Below are 18,369 nucleotides of genomic sequence, written 5' to 3'. Positions count from 1 at the left end.
CTTATTGGAGCTAATTCATCACTCTTTCTTCTGTCATCCCGTGTTCCGACATTATCGAATCGTAAGGCACGAAGAATGAAAAGAAAATATATAGTTCATTTGTTTTATGAAAAATATCCAATCTTGTTCCATTAGTTGCCCATAATTCTCTAGCATTTACACGGGAGGATTTGTGCAATCCACCTATTTACGAGTCCTAAAAAAGCAAGAAACTTCTTTCTCCATAGGTTTTTGCGTCTCTCTTAAAATTTCCTGAAATATTTTTTACATAAATATTAGAGCATCTCACAATCATTTCAATCGTTATGTCATCAATATTAGCTTCCATGCATCGATGGGTGAAGCGACATCTTTAGATATATGTGTATTGCCAGGCAATATTTTTATGATACAGTCAAAAGTTGTTAATTCGGACACCCATAATCCGGAATGATCTATAATCCGGACCTCAAAGCTAAAAACTTTCTGCGCATGCGCCGCGTAGACACATGAGTATAGGCGTTTACGCGTGCATGTAAGACCGTTACGACTGCGCATATGCGTGTGCGCAAGCGCAGAATAGGTTTTCGAGTGAGCGTTTTATGTATAACGGACGGTATAAGCTAAAATTATCTAATTATCTATTTCAGTTAATGTTGATGATTGCGTTGTTCCTTAATCTTCGAATTGGATGCGGCTTATTTTTTTTTAATTATTTTTTGCAGACTGTAAGAGCAATTTTATAAAAGTAAACTTGAACTTTTGATTATGTCAAATAGAATTTCCGATGCTGGAGCTCCCAAAGGATCTACAAAACGAAAGTATGCTTCGATGTCCATCAAACAAAAAGTGGAATTGCTGCAAAAAATGGATAAAGACATGAAGAAGGTGACAGAGAGGTTAGTGAAAACGAAAAAAAATTCGATTGACAAGTTAGTCGGTATTCTCGGCACAGCAATTACGAGACTTGAACAGCGGAACTTTGTAACCGAACAAGAAATTATGTCTGCTTATAGAATTAAAGAGAAAGTATTATCACATAAAACGAAGCAACTTAAACAACTTATATTGAAAGAAATGTTTAATAAAATAAACAGATAAATATTAAGCTTTTTTTTGTGCAAATTTTGATACCCTTTAGATCATAATTGTTCTTTATTTCATAAATTACGGTTTCATATTTTTAATTTTAGAATTTCTGCATGCCATCTTACGAGATTTAAACTGATGATCTATAATCCGGAAAAATCGATAATCCGGAATCGCCGAAGTCCCGACGAGTCCGGATTAACGACTTTTGACTGTATTATGGGAATCTTTGAATTCGAAAGTGTTCTTTCTCCCATTTTGTTATTTTATCTTTTCCTACAAAATAGTCAGTTTGATCACAAGGAATGTCTTCTGTAAAGTCGCACTTTTTTTCTGATTCAGACTGATGATCACTAAATATTTTGCAGTAATTGACAAAATAACAGATGATTTTAATAAAACATAAGTTTTATTTTTAGTTTAGGGAGATAGATAATTTGAATAAAATTCTTTAGTGGTAAAATTTTCGTACAACTGCTAGCTGGTAAAACTTCAGAATTCTCATTTTAAACAATTTCTTACGTTGCTGAACAATGGTTACATCATACAAATATGGCATTGCCACTTCAATAATAAATATATATTTATTTGTTAAATAACAAAATATTACAATATCTTCCTTATCTGAATCATGTAAGAAAGTTCACCTATGAAAAGATGTTTGGAAACTTATAAGAAATGATGTTCTGCAAATTTATCTTAAAATTGACCTAATTCAATGCTATCTACATTAGTGCAATTTAGAATATGAAAAAGCAATATTCTCATTTCCATTTATGAAATAACCAATGCTGTTGACAAATTAATGTGTACCCTAGGCTAATTCCAGTTCCAGGATATCATTGAAATTATTTCTCCTTGTAACAGATGTGGGAAAAACCCTGATTAAATTAAACATGACAACATCATTTTCTTCTGAATGATGTAGCCATACGTATGAAAAAGGCAGATGAAACACTTCTCAAAATGTTGTATCTGAAATGAGTCGTAAATGCTTTGCGTGAAAAGTTAATGAATTGTTGCCAGACATTGACAAACCTATTTTTATTCTAAGAAAGATATTTTTAAATCTGTGTTATAGTGAGAGTCTTTGGAGAGACTGCAGCTGATATATTAGTTTTGACAAAGTGGGTAAACATGGTCAAGTGAGATTGTTATTAAGCTAAGCAGTAATAACTTTAGGGGGCATGACAGTGTGATGGCTCAAGATACTGAATACTGAAGATTCAAAATTGGGTCAAACTACCAGTATTCAGCAATTGTATTGCTCAACTGCTTGTGAACTTGAACAAAAGTATGAATATCTTGTTAGTGAAACCCATGACGTAAGAAAATCGGGAAAATTTATAAAGATTAAAACATGGTCGATTTTGTTACGAATTCCATGATTCTGACATGTTTTAAATACACTCCTGCTACACGGATAGAGGTGGAATGATCCTTGTCCTGCTTACAACAGATACATCATGTCAATGTAGAATCTGAAGAAAAGTTTAGGTTATTCGAATATGGCAAAGAATACCGGCTATGGACCTGAAGAAAGATGCCGTCTTGAACAACTTTCTAAGGGAAACTGGCTTGTATTTGCATTACATATGAGTAAAACTAGAAAAATCAACCATGCAACCAGCCCTTAAACCATGATATGAAACCAGATTAAACTACCAGTATTCAATATCAGTTGTAGGAAAAATCTGAAGAAAATGCTTGCAATATCATGTAATCAGAAATTAACTATGTATTGCATAGCAGGATTACTTTTACAAATTTCGAGGCAGAGAATACTACTTTTTTTTGTTGTTTGTTTCTTTTTCTTTATATAGGTATTTGGCCATGGTATTCATTACATATATTCTCTGTCATTCATACAGAATACTAATATTTTAATAAAAAGGTTCTTTTTCATTAAGTGCTTTGCTTGTCGATATTCTCAAAATTATGTTTAATAATTAGTGCTACTGTACATTTAACAGATTAATGGATTCATTACTAAATAATACATTTAAAACATTCATTTTACACAAGCAAATTTTCAAAGTTGTTTTTTTAATTTACTGGTGATAGCTTAAAATATTTTATTTTGAAACAACTGTCTTTTTCATAATAAATTTGATAATGCCAAGTATCTTCAATAATATTCAAATCCTTTAAAGTAGCATTGTAAATAAAACTAGAATAAACATTATGCATCTTGTTATCTTTCAAGATTTATTCAAACTTTGATTAATTACTCAAAGCAGTGGTTTACTAAATTTGATGACCTTGGGAATACATAAGTCTTTTGTCATATCAGAGAACCAATAATAATTTTTTTTTATTCTAATCATCTGTTGTATATAAACACCTAGCATCCTCTGAAAAGTAATTTTTAAAAATGCATTAAAAATATATCAAATTTTTAAGCATGAAAACTGATTTAATTCTTATTATTTTAAGTAAAAATAACAGTAATAAAATTAAAAATTATTTAAAACGTATATTGTTGCGGCCCACATTAATCATAATATTTTAGGAGCTCTGTGGTTCTGCGTGTTTAAAGACTTTTAAAAATTACGTAAGATCACAGCCATACTATTCTAAAAAGCCGTGTTATATTCACCGCCGATTTTCACCACCTCACCCGGTAGTGACACACCGGAGCCCCGAACAGACGAGAAATATTCTCTAAGAGCGAACCAGGTTGCTACCTCCGACAAACCAATTCGCCGGGTTTTGAACTTTTATCGCCATTTTTGGCGATGTTTACATTTACTGGATCCTTTGCAGAAGTGCTTCCAAATAAAATTTTAAGGCGACTTGAAATTTTTCAAAAACACATGATAAAAATTCTTGTTTGTTGTTTATGCTAAATTTCAGGTTGGGATTTTGGGGAAAGTGCAGAATCATCCACTGCTTGGCACGATTTTAAGAATTGCCCATATTTAATAGCCATGTGCACATCGACCTATTTTCACTTAAAAAAAGAATTTCAGAATCGCACAGAAATGGCACTGCGCACTCCTTTGACTTTATCCATGTGCACATAGACCTATTTTCGCTTAAAAAGTCAAAGAAAGTTGATAAAAATCCAATTCTTACTCTTGTAACTCTTGTAAAAAGCGCCAAACAAATAGTTGGGCGATTCTGCACTTTACCCATGACAATATTTTTCTAATGTATTGATAAATTTTTGAATGAATACAGTCAAAAGTCATTAATCCGGACTCGTCGGGACTTCGCCGATTCCGGATTATCGATTTTTCCGGATTATAGATCATCAGTTTAAATCTGGTAAGATGGCATGCAGAAATTATAAAATTAAAAGTATTAAACCGTAATTTATGAAAAAGAACAATTATGATCTAAAGGGTATCAAAATTTACAAAAAAAAAAAAAGCTTAATATTTATTTGTTTACTTTATTAAACATTTCTTTCAATGTAAGTTGTTTAAGTTGCTTCGTTTTATGTGATAATACTTTCTCTTTACTTTATCGGAAGCGAATTATAATGACGAGGAATTTGATTTAAATCATATCAAAGACGGAGTACATCGAGGTGAAATACTACATTTAGTAAGGAATTATAAGCCAAATAAAATAAAAACCTCTGCCCTGAAGATAAGGATAGTGCTGACAGATTACCTTTCAATTCACTACGTGCAGCGGTGTTTCGGCATTCCCCCCCCGGGCCGCAGAGCAGCGTGAAATTGATAAACAGATTTCGAAATGGTTTGAGAAACGAAGGATATGTCTTTATCCATTTTTTGCAGCAATTCCACTTTTGTTTAATGGACTTCTAAACATACTTTCGCTTTGTAGATCCTTTACATGTTAGTAAATATATATCGTAAATTCTATTTGACATAATCGAAAGTTCAAGCTTACTTTTATAAAATTGCTCTAACAGCCTGCAAAAAATAATAAGCCGGATCCAATTCAAAGATTAAGGAACAATGCAATCTGCAACATTAACTGAATTAGATAATTTTAGCTTACACCGTCCATTATACATTAAACGCGCAAGCATAAACGTATTACGCGCATGCGCACACGCATATTTGCAGCCGTAAAAGTCTTACGCGCATTCGTCGCTGTAGCTTTGAGGTCCGGATTATAGATCATTCCGGATTATGGGTGTCCGAATTTACGACTTTTGACTGTACTTTTGGATTCAGACTATGATTAAAATTTTGATTTTTCTGGGTCCTCTTAGGAGTAGAGCTGAGTAACTAATGCAGATTTACAAAATATATATATGTACATAAAGTAAATTAAAAGAAAACGTTGGTGTAATTTTATGAATTGTAATGGATAAAAATGTCATTAATTATCTTAAGGGTATTTTGATTTTTAGAAGATTTACATCACAGAAATACTTACAAATAAGTTGTGCAGTTTAAATTCATATACTTTATTAAAGTTATTAATGATGCTAAAGCAAAGTTTAAAGTTTATAAAAAATTAAACATTTAGCAGTAGTAGCAATAAAAGCTCCCTGAGATATCATGTTGTGCAGACGTTGAAGACAATAAAAGGTTTTGAACTTAACCGATTTATTAACAATATAATAAAGAATAAAAACACAGAAAATAAATTTCAACAACATCAGAGTCTTAGGAAAAATATAATATAACCATCATTCATCAAATAATATTTTTACCTGATCTCTAAAACACTGGCATCAATACAAATAAAATGTCCTAAACAGTAATTAAGCAGCCTAAAAATGAAGCTGGCTACATATTCAATAAGTCCATAATCAATGGTCAAGAAAAACACCTGAAATTTAAATCAAGTTCTTGAAAACACTTAAAACCGGCCTAACTCCGTTTGCACAAGGAATCGCCGCTCACGTATTTTAATTGCCGCCTTTATTGAAGAACATGGATGCCGTCCACGGCAGTCACTCACATGGTAGCCTCTGAAACCAAGGAATTTATTCCGGAACAATAATCTTGTGGACATGAACCAAGGAACCCCATTCCGGAACAACCATCCCGCGGACAGGCACCAAGGAACTTTGTTCAGGAACAGCCATCCCGCAAACCGGAACCAAGGCACTTCATTCACCGGACTGCCTTCTGAAGGGGCTGGAAACCGCTCACTCAAGTGCCAGGAAAGCAGGAACTAGAAGGGTTGAGCCAGAGCGACGCAAGATACTTAAAGCAGAAGTAGGCATGACGTCATCTCCCGGCAACCAATCAGCTATCGGCACGAATCGGCTTTCCAGATGACGTAACATCACGTTTCGTTTTTACATCTCAATTAGGTTGAAACTGTCCGTTCTCAATGCAAACAGTGGCAGCAAGAAAAAGAAGTAGAAGTAACTACTATATTACATTAAAATAAGAACTAAACTAAATAAACATTTCAAGGAGGAGAGATGATGCAGTAAAAGGTTTAAAATAAGCTATATTTTCCAACAATTAATAAGGTCTGCTTTGTTATCTTGCAACAATTTTTTTACCTGTCTGGCTAATCTTTGGATTATGGTAACTCGGCGAAAATTTGGCGACCAACCCTGCTACAGCAACCTGCTAGTTTTTTTTTTGGATGTCATTTTGTTTTCATGAAGTAAAGGCATGTTTTTTTTTAATCAACATTTTTTTCCAACAATCTGCTAGCCAAATTACGCTTATGCTAGAACTTTTATGGAACAAAAGTGCTTAATCATGACCAAGATTAGGTGCGAAATTGGGAGAAAGTGCAGAATCGCCCACTGCTTGCCGCGTTTTTAAGAATTGCACATACACGATATCCATGTACACGTCGACCTATTTTCACTTAAAAAAAATCCCAGAATTGCACAAAAATGGCATTGCGCACTCTTGACTTTATCCATGTACACTGCTAAAGTCCTAGCTAGTAACCTTTATCGCCTTACCAAAATGTCGCCAAACTACTTGTTACCATATTCCAAAGATTAGCCAAATGTCTTATTCAAATGAGTTTCAAATCAGATGTTAACAGCTGCAATATATGCATCACATTGATGGCGGATATCATTTATTTAGGAGCAGATTAATTCTACTGAAGACCTTGTAGCAAGAATTAGCATCACTGATTTGAAAGTATGGCAAGCGTCTTCCAAAGTATTTATCAATCGCTTTGTCATTGTAATGCAAATATTGCTTTTAGTGGTGATTCAACTGAATAATTCTTGTAAATATCATTGATTAAAATGACTTCATTCTTATGCATTCTGTTTATCCATGTTTACGTTCTACTGCATCATGAAAATTCTAATTTTTGTCATGTTTTATTACCCTTAAATTTGTGGCCATCAATTCTGTTACACTCTGTATTAATGATGCAAATAGGTTAAGAGATGCAGGCTTAGTTGCTGTATTTTGTAAATTTGTTACTGTATGAAAGTACTTTGGTAAAATTTTCTGTTTGGCTAAATTTAAAGCACCAATATTATTTAGTAATATGTATTGGTATATTCCATTATTTAGTAATACGTGCGAGAAGCAAGCAAGCTTTGTACTTGCTGTTCATCTGTTTCTTAACAGCTGTATAAAAGAACTGGATAAAATAAGAAATACTTGCCATGTTGCATTTAGAAAGATTAATTGGTGTTGTGATTTTATCTGAATATTTTCTTTGGAGGCTTGCTTCAATCAACCGAAAGGTGTTTGACTGTCCTTCTCAAATGGTTAAATCCATTTACTGTGAACTGTTGCAGGGTAGTCTATATTTTAGGTTATCCCGTTTATTATCACCAAGTTGTTTCAGCTATGGTCACCTGAGTGTTTTACGATGCACGTTTTGGAAACTTGTCATCACATGATTGCTTCTAATACATGATTGCTCTGAATTTGATTGTGAGAAAAATATTTCTCAGGGCGAATTTCTGCTTTGGATATCATTTAGGAAGTACATTGTTTATTTTGAGCTTAACGCCTTAAAATGCTGCTAGTGACTAGAATAACCTGAAGTTTGTATATGATTTGGAACAAATGGAAAAGAAAGCATTGATTCACTGGTGTGTAAATGAAGGTTTAATCGTAATTCAGTGGAATATCTTACCTGGAACAAGCTGGAAGTCATTTGATTGTCTTTCTGATAATGGCTTCGCTCATGTCTTGGTAAATTGCGCAGTGACATTATAAGGATTCGGAAACTGGAGCTCGCGTCAGCACTATCAAAGGTATGTGGGATGTAATAAAAAGGAATTTTTGGAAGTGCCTCCAGCACTACGGAGGATATTTTTGAATCTTACTTTTGTGAATTTATGTGGCGACGCCAGTATACAGACTCTAATTCAAATAATTTTAAATGGTTTTTGAATGCTGTTAAGAAAAACTTTGTGCTACACACGGAAGACACATTTCTAAGGTAAGTCGATATTTCTTTTTGTACTGCACAGGTTAGATAACATATATTTCCATTTTTATTTATTTTATTTGATTTTATTAAAATGCAGTTCATCAAAATTATAATTTTTGATGTTTTAATGCCTTATGTTTTGGACACCATTTTACTTAGGAAGGAGTTGATAAACAGGAACGTAGCCACTGTTCTCCAAGGGGACCCTGAAATATACATTTTCCCTGTTGCATACAAATACCATTCTGTAGGTAGTGTGAAATGTTTTATGGTGGGAAATGTTTCTCTAGTTCTGAAATGTTACCGTTGATCTGCGAGAGAAATTTTGTAATGTTTGGAGAATTTTGTTTTACTAGATAGTTTTCAAGACAGTTTTTTGGACAGTTCTTACACTCATCCAAATGACATTTTGGAATTCATTATAAATTATTTTAAAAGAACATGGTTTTCTAATGAACACTTTCAGATACCTCGAATAAAAGTTGAAATTTTGCGATAAGGAAAATGTGGAGAAATGCTAAATGAAGATATAATTGAACTATTACAATGACAATAGTGCCGTAGTTATCAGTCAACGAACCAGACAATGATCTTTTGATCCAGAAAATATTCCCACAGGTGCTCAAGAAAGGGAAGCTGTTGAGAATGAAATTCAGTTGATAGTTAACATGTTAATTGTAAGGTTTGAATAATAGAACTTTGTAAATGAATGAGAAATTTTATCTGAGTAATTAAAGTGAAAGTATTGGCGATACTTAAATATCAGCATAGTTACCTTGGCAATTTTTTACAGAACAACAACAACAAAAAAAAAAAAAAAAAACAATTCAGTGTATTTTCCAATTGCAATTTCCAATGGACATGCTTACCTAACAAGCTGTTATGTGAATGGTTGCCAGAGTTTGGCAGTTTCTGAAAATTTGCCAACTTGTACTAAGATAGTTGTGATATACATAAGTACCCTATTGGCACAGAAAACAAAATTATTTAAACAATTTGCATTTTAAGAAGCGTTTGATGGAATGAAATGAATGTTAACTTTTTTTATAACTTTTGGTTTTGTGAAGGTTATAAAGGTTTCATAATTTTACAACCATTTCGTATTCTTAATTTTATAATATTTACATGCCATCTTATTGGATTTAAAATGATGATCTCAAAGTTTCTGGGTGCACAGATGTTTTGCACACTTTATATTGTATAGCTATCTATGAAATTGTAATTTTAATGTGTAGCTAAGGTTTAAGTTGTGCTATGATGGTCAAGATGCTTGTGCTTATTAAAATATTAGCAAGAGTAGAATCATTTAGTGCACACCAAATTTGGAAATTTTGTTGTTAGATTATGATTTTGATCAGCAGAATATGCTGAGGTTGTGTGCTTATCAAGTTTGTGGAATTCTGATTTTTTTCATGCAAAAATGTCATTGTGTACATAGGGAAAGCAGCATTAATGTATCATATAAGCCTCATTTAATAATTTGTATTTTAAATTGCTAAAGTGTGGTTTCTTTTGATATGTTGATAACATTTTTCAGCTTGCGATAAATATCAATAGTTTGGTGACCTTTTTAAAAAAGTTTTGCCAGAATCCACCAACTTGCACCCAATAAAATAACTATAACCAAATCGACTTAATTTTGTAATATGAAATTTCAAATAAATACGGTAATGTAAGCTTCAAGTACTGGTGTAATTTTTTGTTAATTTTCATTGTTTAACAGGGTTCGTAGCGATCCTTACAAGTGCTTATAAGTCCTTATATTTGAAAATAAAATATAAAGGCTCTTATAGGTGCTTACTTTTTCTTTAAAGCCCTTATTTTTTGTTTTTTTTTTTGCTTATTTTTTGCTTTTAGTGCTTTTTTTTTAATCCTTTGTTTTTAATGAACGTGCATTTTTTCCCCGTACCAAAGTCGAAACTAAATAAACAACTTTTCTTTCTTATATGCAACGTCGGTGAATCATACTCCCGGAAATTGCTTCCCCCCCTTCCTCTGCATTAACGCACGCGAGAGTACAGACAGGTGCATGTCGTTCTATTGGCCAAAGAATTGAAAACGCTAGAAAATTCCGGTACATTTGGTATTCTTTTCCTCCCACCCAAATACTGCACACGTTTGAATTTTTATCAAGATTTTAATAATTTGCATTCTCGTTCCGCGTGGTCAGTTCATACACTGGTGTGCAAAAATTAAGGACGAGACGGTTTTTTTCAATATAACTTTGTACAGAAGCTTTCCAAATCAACACATTTAATACCGTAAGATCCCCAATACGTAAGGACATGAGTAATGTAAGCAACACTTACTAAAAGAGAAATCAGAGGGATAAAAAGAAGCTTTATTGAAGAAGTAGCATGGAGCGCAATGTGACTGAAGGCCGAAACATCCCTGTGATGGGTGTCCAGCAAGAAACATCCGGTCTTTAATAGGGGATATGATCTTCCCTGACTGCTAGGCAGGTTTCACAGCATCTGCCCATGCTGAGAATGAGGGTTTCGATGAGTTGCAAGACTCCGGAATCGTTATTGGTGGTAAGGTACGATCTGCCAAGTGTCTGCCTAGAAAATCCCATACATGCTCGATGGGATTGAGATCGGGAGATCGTGCCGGCCAATCCATACGTTCAATATCCTCACTCTCTAAGAGCTGTTCGGCAGCTACTGTGCAATGACATGGTGCATTGTCGTCCATGAAAAGGAACTGCGAACCCATAGCGCCTCTAAAAAGACGTAAATATGGAAGAAGAATCTCGTTACAATAACGGGTCCCGTTGACTGAACCTGCGTCAAAGATGTGAAGGTCTGTACAACTACCAAGCATGATGCCTCCCCAAACGAGAACACCGCCACCTCCATACCTACCTGTCCCTTTCAATGATGTTCGAGGGATGATTGCGGCTTCCCCGCTCTCTCCAGACGAGTATGCGATGAGAATCGCTACTCAGACTGAATCTGCTCTCATCTGTAAAGAGTACTTGTCCCCATTCATTGTCTCTCCAATTCCGGTGTTCCCGGCACCACAGAGAACGCCTTCTCCGATGGGCAGGCGTTAGAGGTACACACCGTACAGGGCGTCGTGCAAACAGACCACCACCGTGCAGTCTTCTGGCCACGGTAAAACGCGATATCGGTCGTCCAGTCGCCTGTGTCGTGTGTCTAGCGATTTCTCCCGCTGTCTGCCGCCGGTTTCTTCTGGCTTGTAAAGCAATATACCGGTCATCTGCGGGTGTGGTTCCTCGTGGACGACCACTACTAAACCTCCGAATAGCTGTTCCTGTAGTTTGAAGTTGTCTCCAAAGTCGTGAAACGATGCTGTGAGCAATTCCGAACTCTGCAGCCACACTTGTCACATTGCGGCCTTCCTCCAACTTCCCAATGATTCGATCTCGGGTAAAAGCATCCAGATGTCGTCTAACAGATTGATTATTCGCCATTTCTCGCTGAGGCAGCAACTTGGTGTGATTTTAACTGCTATACGGCATGCAATCTCTTTGCCAGAAATACTGATCTTACACCGACAACATGCTTTATACTGCTCATACACTCCCCCATTACGTCTACCTGCATATCTACGCATGTGCTACCATGCATCACCTTACTTAATCTCCTGATTGGTCTTTCCGTCCGCTCTGGGTCTTCATTCAGCTGATATGCTAATTTTTCGACTTTGTCCTTAATTTTTGCACACCAGTGTATTCGTGTTTATTATGATCGTTATGCTTATATTATGAGCATATGCATGAATATTTATAATAATATAGTTGCAGTAACTACTGAAGTATAGATAAACTTCCAAAAAATGGGTGTGTTTTTACACAGATTGGCTTTCAGGAATAATATTCGGAATGGCTTAAATAAAAGGAAAGTAATCGAATAGTCAAAATAATTTCATTTTCTTTGCCAATACATTATATATTACGGAGATTGGGAGTTTCTCCGCAAAATCTCTAATATTGAAGCAGCGGACTTTTTTTTTTGTCACTGTCCAATCTGGATTGAATAAGACTAAAAGTTTTTGCCGTCTACCCAACCCAAGCGAAGATTGATTCTATTCCGGATATTTAATACAGTCTGTTAAAAATTAGAAACACCCCAGATTAGTAAGTCTCTTTCTTTCTCTCTCTTTTTTTTTTCCCTTTATTTAGTTCTTTATTCTCCGAATACCGGCAGGTGTTGATTCCGATTGCATAATATCACATATGGTAGAATTATGCCGCACATATTGTGCAATAACGTTTGTGGTATTTTGCATTGATAATTAATTTTGATGTTCAGTCTGAGATTTGTTTATGAACACTTAAAAGAGTTTTACTGTACTTTCTAAGCAGAATATTTCTCAGTTCCGTTGGTCTATTTTTATATGATGCACATATCGAAATGTCAAAATCATTTATTTAACCTAGAAATCTAAAGAACGGCTACAATCTCCCTCACTCCTCTTTTTCCAGTTACTATCTGGAATATTCGGGAATTTCCGAGAATGCGGGTTAGTTAAGCTTTTTCTGTTAAAGGAGGACTAAATGAAGCAAGTTCCCGTCTTCTGATTTCAGAAATGTGCCTCTTTTTTACTTAAATTACTTTGCTTGTAATATATGTTAAGAGAAAACTGTTATGCAATGAAAATTTACAAAATGTTCAGAATTTTGATTTAAGTTAAATTATTTAAATACTAATATGAGTGGAAAAATAAATTGTATTTATTATTAGGTGCCAAATGAATACAATTAATATGGCTTATTATTATTTATTTTCTATATTTTCAACTGAAATATCATCATTGAATCTTGTAATACAGTCAAAAGTCGGTTAATTCGGACCTCAAAGCTAAAAACTTTCTGAGCATGCGACGCGTAGTCGTAGGCGTTTGACCTTTACGACTGCGCATTTGCGTGTGCGCAAGCGCAGAATACGTTTTCGCGTGCGCGTTTAATCTATAACGGACAGTATAAGCTAAAATTATCTCTAATTTCAGTTGATGTTGATGATTGCGTTGTTCCTTAATCTTCGAATTGGATCCAGCTTATTATTTTTTGCAGACTGTAAGAGCAATTTTATAAAAGTAAACTTGAACTTTTGATTATGTCAAATAGAATTTCCGATGCTGGAGCTGCCAAAGGATCTACAAAACGAAAGTATGTTTGGATGTCCATCAAACAAAAAGTGGAATTGCTGCAAAAAATGGATAAAGACATGAAGAAGGTGACAGAGAGGTTAGTGAAAACGAAAAAATTTCGATTGACAAGTTAGTCGGTATTCTCGGCACAGCAATTACGGGACTTGAACAGCGGAACTTTGTAACTGAACAAGAAATTATGTCTGTTTATAGAATTAAAGAGAAAGTATTATCACATAAAACGAAGCAACTTAAACAACTTACATTGAAAGAAATGTTTAATAAAGTAAATAAATATAAAGCTTTTTTTTTTTCTGTAAATTTTGATAGTCTTTAAGATCATAATTGTTCTTGATTTCATAAATTACGGTTTCATATTTTTAATTTTAGAATTTCTGCATGCCATCTTACGAGATTTAAACTGCTGATCTATAATCCAGAAAAATCGATAATCCAGAATCGCCGAAGTCTCGACGAGTCCGGATTAACGACTTTTGACTGTATAGTTTAGTTCTGCATAGTTTTTTTTTCCTCTCATAGTAAACTAATTCTGTAAATTGAACTGTCATTTAAAATTTAAAAAAAAAAGGTTAATTGTTTTCCATTGTTGAGGTAATGCTCATTCTCTTAATAAATATTGCATTGCTCATATTTTAAATTACAAGTCTAATTTTTCTTTTAAGGTTATGCAGTTGTGTATAATGTAATTAGACAGGTGCTTATTTTTTCCTTAAAACGTGCTTGAAAGGTGCTTATAGGTGCTTATTTTTTTAACTAAAATGTGGCTATGAACCCTGTTTAATCATAAAGGATGGAGAGTTCCAAGCATCATGATAGCATTTATTTTCTGTGCATTTTTTCAATTTTTTGTCTGTGTTTACATACAGTGATTATTTAAAATGTAAATAATAGATCTAATTTAAAAAAAAACAAAAACAAAAAAAAAAAAAACATGGTGTACATATGTTTGTGAAAAATCCTATGCAGCTAAAAAGTATGTAAAGAGTAAGATAAGGTTTTAAAAAGAAATAGGTTAAGAAGGTTACTTAGCTATTGTATTTCCTTCTTTAAGTTAGAAATTTCTCAAAATATTACAAAATTTAAAAGCATGGTGATGCTTAAAAAAGTAATTTTAAATTGTAGCTGTACAACATGTATATTATAAAAGATAAAACTTTTCACTTATAAATTTACTTTTAATGAAAGGCAATTTGTTACATTTCGCCTTTCTTGTACACAATTTAATGTGTACAGTGTTTTTATTTTTGTAACAAAACTTAACTATATGTCATAATTTTTTTTTGCAGAACTTATGTAGCTTTTGGAGAAAAAACTCGAGACCTAGGAGTATCAGCCAAAAATAAACAAATTACTAACTTGAAGAACACAATATTTAGCTTCAAGAGGCTTATTGGGCGAAAGTTTAATGATGCTGTAATTCAGCATGAATTGCAATATGTTCCTTACGATGTTTGTGATTTGCCAACTGGTGAAGTTGGATTCGAGGTTTGATTTCTTTATTTATGTGTATGAATATAAGAAGTTGATCATATTCTATTTATACATGGAGTTAAATATAGTTTACAATGTGTGCCAAAGAAGTTTGGTGAAGTGTTTATCTAAATGACAACATGGGCCAGGCATATGCATGCATTAGGTTCTCAACCAGATGTTTTGGGAGGGGATGTGGTCAAAATAACTGGTGAAATATGTAGCTTTAGTTGGTGAATATGAAAAACTACTTTTATTTGAGTTTTGGTATTTATCAGTATTTTCTGTGCTCTTTTTTAATTTTTGAAATGCATTAAAAAATAATTTAAATAAATGTATGTGCATTTTTTGAGTTTTTTGAAAGGAGGTGAGTGGGAATGATTGTCTAGCAGTACTGTAAGGGATGCATGCAACAAAAAAGAATGAGACCCAGTGCTATGTATACATGTAAAGAACCACTATGTGCCATAGAGCAGGTTTCTCAACCGGTGATACGCAAGAGAAAAATAAGTGGTACGCAGAGAAGCAAAATATTTTTAACTATTAAATTCAAATGTTAAAACCCCAACATCCTGATTGAGTTTTTTCTCTAACACTCATAAATTTATACGATCTGAGAGTGGTTGTGGTGGTACTAAAGGTTTTAAATTTTTATTTAGATGTTACATAATAGTCAAAAGGTTGAGAACCGCTCTTGTAGAGTATATGTGACCTTCGGGGTAAATCTGCTGTGGGTTGTGAAATGTAATCAGTATAAAATTGTCACAGTGTTATGGAGCAGTGAATGAATATCAGGCTGGGATACAAACTGAGAAGAAAAGTGATGGGAGCACATGAAGTATTAATGTAGCTGTATGAAAGAGAAGCCACGAATAAAAAATATTTTTACTAGATTAAATGCTTTTGCAGTGAGAAGGAAAGAGTTACTTTTAAGTTGGTCATTGAAAGACAAAATCTGACATAATTAAGTGCAATACATGCTGCTACAAGATAGCTCACTCAGCTTTTTATGACTGTGGAAGTAAGCATTGCCCAGGACATGGTGCACATCAGCATTCATGAAAAATACATAACAGGTTTTATGAATGATTTTTTCCCCCCAAGATTTGAGTAAGCAGATCTGTTTGTAGTTTGGTCACACGAGCTAACACGAGCAGGAAGCAAAAATGATAGAAACCTGTAGGGGTGTCATTGTCATCTGTAACCGGGATCCATTTTTTCTGTGAACCATCATTAGAGAAGATGAACACTGATGTTATCATTTTCATCTAGAATCCTAAGGGCGATACATAAAATTGTGTTTGCCATTTCCTCTTAATCCAAAAAGAGCCACATGAGAAAGTTTAATGTCAAGTCTCCTTCTTTAGTAACCATTACATTATCCACAAGAAATTTGTTTCTGAAAGCTGAACAGTGAGAGTCACTTTTATTGAGGAAGTTTTGAAATGGTTGTTTCAGGGCATCCAGCATCCTTGGCCTTGATTTGATTGCACAGGGCTCTAAACAGTGAATATTGTTGCATGATAATAGGCCTGCGTGCTGTGTGATCCATATGCACCATTCTTGCCTCAGTATGTTATACATGTTTTTGGTTGGTTGTAATATTTCTCTTATCTGACACTTTCAGATTTCTTTTTTTACCTTTCGAAGAGAAAGCCACAAAATGTACAAACTTTTTGGAAATGTTGACACTAAAAAAATGTGGGACAGAGGTTCTAAAATCAGTTCCTAAAGATATCATAGGTAGTAGTTTTTAGAAACTATGAATGTTGCCAGGAGTGTGTTGTGGTCAGGATTATTTGAAGGCCAATAAATATCGTTTGTATATTTTGTTGTCTGGTATCATTCACCAAACTTCTTAGACATCCCTAATTTAACAAGTACTAAGAGTCAAAATTTTTTACAATTTATATTAAAATTTGTGCTTGTTGTATTAGTCAAGTAATTTTGAACGGAAACATATGTAATCTTACAAAATTATTGCTTTTTGCAGACTATAACTATGCTTATTGGTAAGAATAATTTTGCATATCATTTGCAGTATGATAAATCATTAAATTTAACCAAATGAAACCTTTACTTCAATAATTATAGTTGTAGAATTGTTTTAAGAATCCAGCATCTTTTCTTGGTTGATGTTAATATCTGCATGTTTATTTTCATTGTCTGTGTAACAACATATCTATTTGTCGTATTTAATATTAATTTTTGTGCCTCTAGCATATGTAAAGCAGCCTATCAATTACACGCAAACAACTTTAGCTCACAAGAGAGTTTTTTTTTTTTTTTTTTTTTTTTTTTTTTTTTTTTTTTTTAGAATGAGGCTCATCAATTGAGCAGTAAAGTTATTGAACAGTGGAAGTTTGAGCTGGGTTAAATTCTGGTGAATGGGCTGGCTGCTTGAGCATTTTCGGGGTTTCACCGTGTGTAATGTGGATATGAGCCAGTTTCTCTTAGAAGTATTCAATGAAGGCATCTTTCTTGTAAGGCAGCTAGCCCTTGTGTTCTTTACCATAAACTAACAACCAGCTAACATTTTAGAGTAATATTAAATTTGACATAATTTTCAATAGAAGGGTCCTTCATCAGAAACATATTTAATGGACTATTAGTCTTAATTTATTCTTGAGGAATGCAGTGCCCATGTGTTCAGCATTTTATCTAAACTGGGATATATCCTGTTTGGGTTTGAATAGTGTTTTGAATGCCAACAATTTTATGTTAGGTCTTCCAGAAAGTTATGTGGTTTTAATTAGTAATATAAATGAAGCAGTACAAAAAAAAAAAAAAAAAAAAAAAAAAAAAAATTTCATTGAATCAGATAAGCTGCAGTTTGTTCCATGGCTTTGCTATCATTTTGGCAGCTGGAAAATTCATTTTCCTCAAAGAACTTAAGTATATTCATAAGATTTATCAGGTGGTATTTGACAGTCTGCAAACAAGTGAACTCGAGACAGTTCAGAGAATTTTCAAGTGACCTGAAGAGATGAAAATCAGAGGAAAAAATGTCTGGTGAATATGGAGGAAGGTGAAAAAACATCCCAGCCATGCTCATTATGTCTTTAATATTCTTAATATTCTTCAAAATGCAAAGCTGAGCATTGCCATCATGGAAGACACATCCTTATGATGTAGCAGCTCTGAGTACTTTAGTTTCTTCTTTTAAAACTGTTATTTGGGAACAGTATTTCTATGAATTAGTCTAATTTGGTGGGAGGCGTTCATAGCACAGTACAAAGTACGAAATCCGGACGTTCATTATCCGGAATGATCTAAAATCCAGACCCTGAAACCACCACCAACGTTTTCTCATAGGCTTTACACATGCACATTTAATCCCCCCGCGCATAATAAAACATTGGAGTGTCCCGATTCTTAATTTCA

At 33.8% G+C, this 18,369-nt stretch overlaps 1 protein-coding gene across 2 annotated transcripts in view; it reads left to right on the top strand.

The window, feature by feature from the left end:
• Positions 1–18,369, top strand: part of Hsp110 (heat shock protein 70Cb) — a 98,247-nt gene that overhangs the window by 7,873 nt on the left and 72,005 nt on the right. For both annotated transcript variants that reach the window (XM_085807150.1, XM_085807149.1), the window contains exon 2: positions 14,802–15,000. In XM_085807150.1, coding sequence (XP_085663276.1) covers positions 14,802–15,000 — 199 coding nt within the window. The remainder of the gene's footprint in view (positions 1–14,801; positions 15,001–18,369) is intronic.

The sequence above is a fragment of the Stegodyphus dumicola genome, chromosome X1 (genome assembly GCF_044657685.1).
Source record: "Stegodyphus dumicola isolate Sdum_Otavi_A_Nest chromosome X1, ASM4465768v1".
Lineage (NCBI taxonomy): Eukaryota > Metazoa > Arthropoda > Arachnida > Araneae > Eresidae > Stegodyphus > Stegodyphus dumicola.
This window is presented reverse-complemented; position numbering and strand designations above follow the sequence as displayed.